The 8,659-nt window shown below is 36.2% G+C and overlaps 1 protein-coding gene across 3 annotated transcripts; it reads left to right on the top strand.

Moving 5' to 3' along the window:
* The first annotated feature begins 2,187 nt into the window (after positions 1 to 2,187).
* On the top strand, positions 2,188 to 8,064 carry LOC103984264 (protein MALE DISCOVERER 2). Of its 3 annotated transcripts, XM_065108297.1 has the most exons (10): positions 2,188 to 2,382; positions 2,494 to 2,586; positions 2,691 to 2,826; positions 3,233 to 3,304; positions 3,997 to 4,140; positions 4,227 to 4,325; positions 5,950 to 6,365; positions 6,440 to 6,633; positions 6,723 to 6,855; positions 7,188 to 8,064. In XM_065108297.1, exons 2-10 carry the CDS (start codon positions 2,514 to 2,516, stop codon positions 7,751 to 7,753), a joined length of 1,833 nt encoding a protein of 610 aa, XP_064964369.1. In that variant the 5' UTR covers positions 2,188 to 2,382; positions 2,494 to 2,513; the 3' UTR covers positions 7,754 to 8,064. The 3 variants fall into 3 exon arrangements, with proteins under 3 accessions (XP_064964369.1, XP_009400001.2, XP_009400002.2); XM_009401726.3 differs by having other exon boundaries at positions 2,188 to 2,586; XM_009401727.3 differs by having other exon boundaries at positions 2,189 to 2,586; positions 6,443 to 6,633.
* The last annotated feature ends 595 nt before the right edge of the window (positions 8,065 to 8,659 follow it).

Genomic DNA, 8,659 nt, shown 5'->3' with positions numbered 1-8,659 from the left:
GTTTCAAGAGTTTTATTTTTTGGGAACTCATGTTATAGAGAGAAGAGTTCTCATGCAAGTCATACTTGTCTTTTGTAGGATACTTGTCTTTCATAGTCTGCACATGGAGATATATAAATATGACTCATTGATCTATTCATTCCCCTCCAATTTTGAGTCATTGATCTTTCATAATCTCTATCACAGTTAGACTCGGTCTTGATAAGAGGCATTGACCTAACCAAATTCTCATTATATATATACCTATATTATTCATTTGTGCTTGAAACTTAGAACTTGTCTTGTATTACCACCCAATGAATGATGTGGATGGGAAGGCATCAATTCTTCTTGTTTGAGGAGTTCATAGTGGGGAAATTAGTATTAAGCAAGTGAGGTCTATGATCAACTTCTTGTAGTCATCAACATCAAATGAGCTTTTTGGAGCCTTGAGAGAAGAAATATAAGGATGATATCATGTGAAAGTGATGTTAAATATGAATAAAATCACAGCATTATATGCAGATGAACTAAGCTTTCCTTTTGCTTAGCTTATCAAATATAAACTGCACATGACTGTTCCTACTTGCAGCATTTGTAATTAAACCTAATCCTTATTTGTCAAGAAAATGAGATTAAAAAAAATTCTGAACTAGTTAGCGAGGAAGAAACAGTCTGAGGTAAATTTACCGAACGGTCTGGTCCATGTATCGATCAACGATCGAAACCGGTAAATACCAATTGATGAGCTGAAGATTATTATCAAAAGCTTCCACTATATCTGTGTATAGGACAAAGAAAAATAACCTTTCAGCATTTTATATGACAGAAAAATAACAGCTGCTGCTACTTCAAAATCCAATATTTATCCCTCAATTTTATATTTCTGCTACATGAATCCACTGTCAACCATTGATAGTTCAAAATGCTAGTTGAAGTAGGCACATAAAATAATTGACTCACAAATGCCATTCAAATTAACTTGAGGTGGAAAGTTGATTCAACTTTTCTTCATGCACACTCTTCTTTTTATTTATTTTTGGCAACTTAAAGAATATATTCTATTATCAACTCATAGAAAAAGGAGCCTTAATTATTAAGGTAAAGGGTGAAAGCATCGACGAGCATTACCACTGACACCAACGAATAAATAATTCACATCAAATTGAGAATCTTAAAAAGAATTTAATAGAATTCATGGCAGACAGTTCCAACAGCTCAAATGTCACATTACTATCATATATAAATACATCAAAGATGAAAATATTCTTTAGTGATTTGATCTCGAAAAATATTTCCTAGTAATTCGATCCATAGCGTACGGGCACTCTAAAAGGAAGATTTCCTCACAAATAAAAGAATAATTTTTTTTTCTTTCTAACTCGATACTTAGGTGTTTTATACTCCTAATAATTTAATCGTTAGGGTGTCGGTACTATGAAAGAATGATTTCCTAAAGAATAAAATTTTCTCTTTCTAACTTGATACTTAGTTTCTTTATTTTTCTTCGATTTCAACTTGATACCCATTAGGCTCCATCTTAGTTTTTTTTTAATTTATCATATATATTTAAGGCGAATTCATGAAAACAAAATTTTCTCTTTACGTTTCCTCTTCGAAACATCTATTTTCAGAATTTTCAAACATAAATACTTTGAACACTATATCGTCGATCTTATCTAAAAGGAGAATCGGTCTAATTATAATATTTTTAAGTAATATCATAGAAATACTATAATATAATATAATATTTTTTATAAAGTTTATTTTTAATAATACTAAAAAATATTATAAGATAATATAAAAATATTATAAATGAAAAAGAAAAAATTAGATGATTGAGAGTATTTCAGATATAAAAGAAAAAAAATAAAATTTCTCAAAATAAGAATGCTTTTCGAGATAAATAAATAAAAATATATATTTTTTTTAGAAATTCGCTCATATATTTATTTATATGAGAAAATAAAATCGAATGGAAACTAGTCATCATCTCGCCATCCATCACATAACCAATCAAAAATTGTAGCTTGGAAATGGATATTATAATTATATAAACTAAAATAAAATAAAGGCCATATGTAAGACTGACCGAGTACGTTCAACTCCGTCATTTCCCAGAAGCTTACCGACCGTTAAACGAGATGGCACAGCGGACGGCTCCGTCAACTATAATTCGTTCAGTGATGAGAGGAACCAATCAAACCTTTTGCTGACTTATTTCCAAAGCGGAATACGTAGAGAACATTTCGTCGTCGTCGCCACCGCTGCTCGAATTCCGCGTGCCGCCTCGCCTTCCCCTTATACGCCTCCGAAGTCATCCCCTTTCCCCTTCGTTGACTTGGTTTCTTGCTTGTTCTCAGCGGCAATTCTTGGATTCTGATCGGGAAGAGAAGTGTTCGGGTTGGTATCCGGTGGAGAGGAAGATAAAGAAGTGATCTTTCGGCGGGAGTTCTTCCTGTCTTTTGTTGTTTCTCGTTATTGATTCCTGAATCTGGTTGGGAGAGTCGGTAGGGTTGGTTTGGTGAAGGAAGATGGACAAGTGGATGCTCTGCGTGATCTTGCTGTGGGTTCCTTTGGCGTCAGGCGCGTCTCTTAACGAAGAAGGTATGTGTCTTTACTGGTGATTTGGTTCTGAGGTCGACCGATGGATGTGCTGGGGCTTGCTTACGAATTATTTCGATCGATGTGTTGATCCTTGGTTCGTGTAGGGAGGGCTCTTTTGGCGTTCAAAGACAGGGTAGAGTTCGATCCCTATGGTGCTCTGTCGAATTGGGACGAGGCCGCTGACAATCCTTGCTTGTGGTTTGGCGTGGAGTGCTCCGATGATGGAAAAGTCGTGGTCTTGTAAGTGATCGAAATGTGTTGAAAGAAAACCCCTCTCTTTTAACTGTCAATTGATGCTATTTCGTATGCAATACATCTTTTTTCCTCAATTTTGTTGATCCCATGGGGGCGGATTTGTATTAAATCCACACCTTAAGTTCATTCTGGACTTGTGTAGCCATTAGATCACTATTTCTTATCATGTGATTGTTCATTCATAAGGCCAACTGGATAACTTAATAGTGATCTTTGACACTTTTCATCTTGCCACAAATATACTTGATGTCATCTGATCCGAGGACTAATGGTTGCAATGATCTTATTTTTATTAACACTGCCGCCTTGATTTCTTTTAGATTCTTTTGTTGTAATTTGTAATTGGTCATTTAGCTTGATGTATATTCTGAAGAAAGTATCATTCTTGTAGGAAGCTGAATGATCTTTGTCTTAAAGGGACACTCACGCTTGATATCGGGAAACTAATCAACGTCAGATCTATGTAAGTGTTTCACAGAACTTTCTCGCCTGTAGAATGTCCACGCAATTTTTATCTCTTCCTTTTTTTTTCTCTCCATAACCTTTGAGATAATCTTCCCGATTATTTCTTGTCGAACATCGATGTGACTCGGAATTTAATGCTTTTTTGTCTTGGAATATTATATCTAAAGAAAATAGGAAAGCCCAATGCATGAGATTTTCGTCAATGCAGGATCTAGGAGGGTCAGCATATGCAGCTTTACCATTATATATTGAAAAATTACTTCTGTGTCTCAAATGAGTAATTTTAGGCCATTATTTAACTAGTGAGCTATAGGGTTCCGTGGAGGGTGAGCTTTGGCAAAGAACCTAGTAGTGTTAAGCTTGTCAAGCGAGAAACTTCCATCAATATATTCCTAATTGGAGCGTCACAATTTCTCCTATTTAATAGCTTAATCCTATTGCTCTCTTCAGGGCATGACTATCCCAAGGTACACTTCTTTAATGTTCATGAGGTATAAAGGTTTCTCTAATGCATTTTAACATGACTCAATTAGTCTACTAGTCCAATAATTTAAAAGGAATCAACTTTTCCAAAAATCCATAGACCCAATTTATTAGTAATAAATTAAAATTTCCCCTTAAGTTAAGATGATGATGTTATGATATTTCATTTCTTTTCAGTGTTGTTCTTACACATCTATTATCATGTAGCATTTTGCATAATAATTCCTTTTCTGGAGTCATTCCTGGGGAGATTGGGAGATTACAGAAGCTGGAGTTGTTGGACTTGGGGTGCAATAACCTCAGTGGACCACTGCCATCTGAACTTGAAAATATTTTATCCCTGCAAGTCCTGTAAGTGCAAGAAACAGAATAATTGTTTTTGTAAATTTTCGATTCCCTATAGTGAGATTGCCCTCATTATCATGGTAAACTTGCAGTATACTCAAAAACAACAGATTTGCTTATAGCAAATCACCAGAACTATATGATCCCAATGATGAAGAGCTGCTATCATCAAACAGGCAACTTGTTAAAAGGTAAGGATGCTCAACCACAGAAATTTAATACTTTTTTTATGGCAAAGAAAATCTTTAAATTCTTATAATTGTCATATTATGTCATTGTTTTATGGTTGCTACCGAACAGGCATAATTTTGATAATGCCTTAGCACATATTTTTGTTCACTGAATAATGCCAACAAGCTGCAGCTAATTTGGCATGACTCTCATTTTACCTGACAATTGAAAATGATAATTAACTTCAGCCCTTGTCATTCAAGAGCAAGTTGTTTATCTTATATAGTGGGGTCCCTGATGCCCATATGTGCTGGCTATATCTTCAAATTGTTTGGTCATTGGCTAATGAATTATTCTCCAATTTCTGAAATGCCCATCAATGGAGATTTTATTCTAGGAGCCATGATTACACACAAAACCATTGTTGATTTTGTGGTATTAGGTGGTCTAATATATCTTATTTATCAGGATTCTGCAATGCATCATCTGTAGGTGAGTTTTGAAATTAATAATGACCATGATACTCCTAATCGGTGACTGTTTCAGAACTTCTATAACATTCCCCAATTTCTTTGGACCAAATAATGATATTCCTTCTCAACTAATCTAATGTGTTCCTAGAAGGCAATACACTTTTCTGAGTGCATCAGGAGTTTCAGATATTTGAAACTTACACAAGAAATTCTAATACTCTCATACACCTGATTTCTAGGTGAGTTCATGTAGTTACTGCACTTATTGAGAATTAAAGCATGCTCCACATTGCTTTAGACCTTGTATAAATAGTTGCTGAAATAAGGCCATCTTCTATGTCATATATTTTTTTAGTTTCTTTGTCGATGCCAGTATAAACAGGTGACAAGAATTTCGTTGCTCTTTCATGGTATTTTCTATCCGCATTTGCAATATCTGACATACACATCTTGTACATGGTGTAAGAGATGATTGGTTTTAGCTGAGTGGTTGACATGATGAAAAAGGCAAGAAATTATAAAAGAAAATGTTTATAACTTTGACCTTTTGTAGTTAATTTTCATCTTGGTGCCAGTGTGTATTAGTGCATGGAGTTGGCTAGCAATGAATCGGAATGTCTGATATAGCAATTCTTGACTAAAAAATCGATGTACTTAAGATGAGAATCTTGAGATGGATGAACAACTTTACTAGGTAGATGAAGTTAGAATGGTTGTGTTGATAGAAAGTTCGAGATAGCACCAATAAGATTCATAGAAGTAAAATATTGGTATAGCTCAGAATACAGGCAGGATATCTCAAGTTAGTTTCGGTTGGGAGTCTGACAAGGGAAGAGTTTAACCAAACAAGACCTGGACCAAGCAGTGAGAAAAGGACACTGGTAGCTCCTTTCGTCCTTAGATACAACCGAAATGGTGTAAAAGGATTCCTACAATAGGACTTCATCATCTGATGTCTTTTCTATTCAATGGTGATTTGATGTTATAGTCTTTGGAAGCCTCTTAATTGTAGCCAGTTATCATGTTATAGAAGCTGGAGAGAAAATTGCTTTTGTTATTATTTCTGCATAAAGAATGAGGTTGTGTTAAAATCAAGCTGAATTTGAGAAAGATTTTGCTATAATTTGCCTTTATATACAGGCTTTATGAAATTTCACTTTATTTGTTATAGGAAAGTTGAAAATGCAACCATCAGGAGACTTCTCCAAATCAATGGCAATCCATCTCCTTCAGATGCCAATGGTCTACCACCACCTGGTCGTCAAACTGATTCAAATGTAAACAGTAATCAGGCACCATCACCATCACCATCACCATCAGCAACACCATCACCTTCATCAACTTCTCCAAGTAACACTAAAAGCAGCAGCCCCTCAGCTGTGCCTTCACCACCTGCAACTGGAGAAATACCAGAAACCCATGAAGTACCTTCCAAAAAATGGGTTATTTTTCTGATAGTTGGAGTTCTGCTTATTGTTGTTGCTTTATCTGCTGCATATGTCCTTTGTTATCTAACCCAAAAGTCTGTCACCGTAATGCCTTGGACGACTGGCTTAAGTGGGCAATTGCAGAAAGCATTTGTTACAGGTAAGTTTACCTTTTGATGTTATAAACATTTCTTGTAAGTGATTTTTGGCACTCATGATTACATGCATCGATAGCAGGTGTGCCGTCGCTGCGACGATCGGAACTTGAAACAGCATGTGAGCAGTTCAGCAACATAATTGGTTCTTTATCTAATTGCTCATTGTACAAAGGAACACTTTCAAGTGGAGTTGAAATAGCGGTGACATCTACTATTGTTACGTCAGCTGTAGAATGGTCAGAAGAATATGAAGCTCATTTCAAGAATCAGGTATGTATGCTGGAATCCTTACATTCCTGCTGACAGTTGCTTTGCTTGGTACATGGTCTCAGTCGTGTGATGTTGATTTTTGTTTCCAGATCTCTACATTGTCCAAAGTGAATCACAAGAACTTCATGAACCTCCTTGGCTATTGTGAGGAAGAAGAGCCTTTTACTAGGATGATGGTGTTTGAATATGCTCCAAACGGGACACTTTTTGAACATTTGCACAGTGAGTATATAGTAATTTTTGAACATCTAAGTTTACCGATTTGAATGGAATTAATGATGAAAATTACCAATCAACTTAAAGTAGTATCATACAATGTTGTATAAACTTTGGGATGATAAACTCTGTACTACATGCATGATAGGAGAATCCTTAGAAAGGTAATAAAAGTCCTTGGATTGAGAATGTGATGATTCTTAAACAAGAAATTTATATAGTAATTTTTGTAGCAATCATAAATTTTTGAGCCTCTGTTAACCTGGTTCCTTGGAGTTCTTTGATGTGTCTTTTTTTCTCCCCCTTCTAATTGAATTGGAACTGGCAAATTTTTACAGTCAAAGAAGCAGAACAGTTGGATTGGCCTGCACGGAAGCGCATAACCATGGGGATAGCTTATTGTCTAGAGCACATGGAGCAGCTCAATCCTCCTCTTGTTCTTGGAAACCTTAGCTCTTCATCCATCTATCTAACTGAAGACTATGCAGCTAAGATTTCACATCTCGAATTCTGGAACGAGGATAAGGAAGCAGGGGCAGAATCTGAAAGCTCAAACCAGGAGAGTATTGTTTACAAGTTTGGGATTCTTCTACTGGAAATTATCTCTGGAAGGCTTCCCTTCTCCGAAGATGACGGCCTGCTTGTGCTCTGGGCTTCGAGCTATTTGAACAGGAAAAGGCCCTTGATGGACATGGTCGACCGGACTCTCAATTCAGTCCGAGAGGAAGATATTACTGAACTTGCTGATGTGATAGTGTCCTGCATAGATGCAGCACCAGAGAAGCGCCCAACGATGGCCCAAGTTGCTGGACGAATGAGGATGATTACAGCTATTCAATCGGAGGAAGCTTCTCCAAGATTATCACCATTGTGGTGGGCAGAACTCGAAATTATTTCTCAGTAGAATAGCTGGAGATGGGAGTTGGCAATGGCTAAATAGCAATTTTCTTTCCTTTTGTTCTCTTGTACAAGCATTATCCTACTATGACAGTGGGGATGTAAAGTGCATGGTTTGATACAGAGCATGTTTTCTTTTTCTGATAAAGAGCATGTGACCTTATGTTCTAGTTCTGTTTGTTGGGAGAAAGTAGGAAATAGAGGAGATATTGTGAAGCCTAAAAGTCTGAAAAATGTAGATATTACTATCATTTTCTCAGTGCACATGATAAAAACTTAGTCCTCAAACATAATTTTGGCATAAAATTTCCATCACAATTTGTAGTCTGATTTGTTTTATTAATTTTAGTTATTGTCAATGTAATTTCTTGCTCAGTTTAGCAAATCCGTTGAAGTGGCAGGATGGACAACCGAGGACGAAATTAAGATTCCAATTATTTGTTAGGGAATTAAAGTTTGTCTTCAAAGGTCTTCAAAATGATTACAGATGGTTTTTATATACAATTTTGCAGTCATTGTTCTGCACTTGTAACCTAGACACATGGAAAACAGGGATCATCCGCTCCTCCATTGTTGTGTGGCGTCATGCTTGAAGGTATCATGGTGTCGACGAAGGGCAGCAGGCAATTCATACATCACACGATGAAGGGATAGAGAATTCAAAACTTGGAACTCTTTTGTGGTATTATCAATCAACCTTCATTGATTGATGGTATCAATCAACCACACAAGCCTTGCAACTCTTTTGTGGCAGGCAAACGTGATGGAACTACTCGAGCACCTCAAAGGTATCATGATGTTGACAAAGGGCAGCAGGCAATTCATACATCACATGATGAGGGGATAGAGACACTTGGAACTAATAAGAACCATAAATCATAAAAGGAATAGATGGAATCAGATCAGGTTGTAA

Source organism: Musa acuminata, chromosome BXJ2-5, assembly GCF_036884655.1.
Source record: "Musa acuminata AAA Group cultivar baxijiao chromosome BXJ2-5, Cavendish_Baxijiao_AAA, whole genome shotgun sequence".
NCBI classification, from domain to species: Eukaryota; Viridiplantae; Streptophyta; class Magnoliopsida; order Zingiberales; family Musaceae; genus Musa; species Musa acuminata.
This window is presented reverse-complemented; position numbering and strand designations above follow the sequence as displayed.

Coding starts and splice junctions, on each gene's coding strand:
- LOC103984264 (XM_065108297.1), top strand. CDS start 2,514: ATGGACAAGTGGATGCTCTGCGTGATCTTGCTGTGGGTTCCTTTGGCG. Junction 3,305..3,996: donor CTAATCAACGTCAGATCTAT/GTAAGTGTTTCA, acceptor ATTATCATGTAG/CATTTTGCATAATAATTCCT. Junction 6,856..7,187: donor ACTTTTTGAACATTTGCACA/GTGAGTATATAG, acceptor AAATTTTTACAG/TCAAAGAAGCAGAACAGTTG.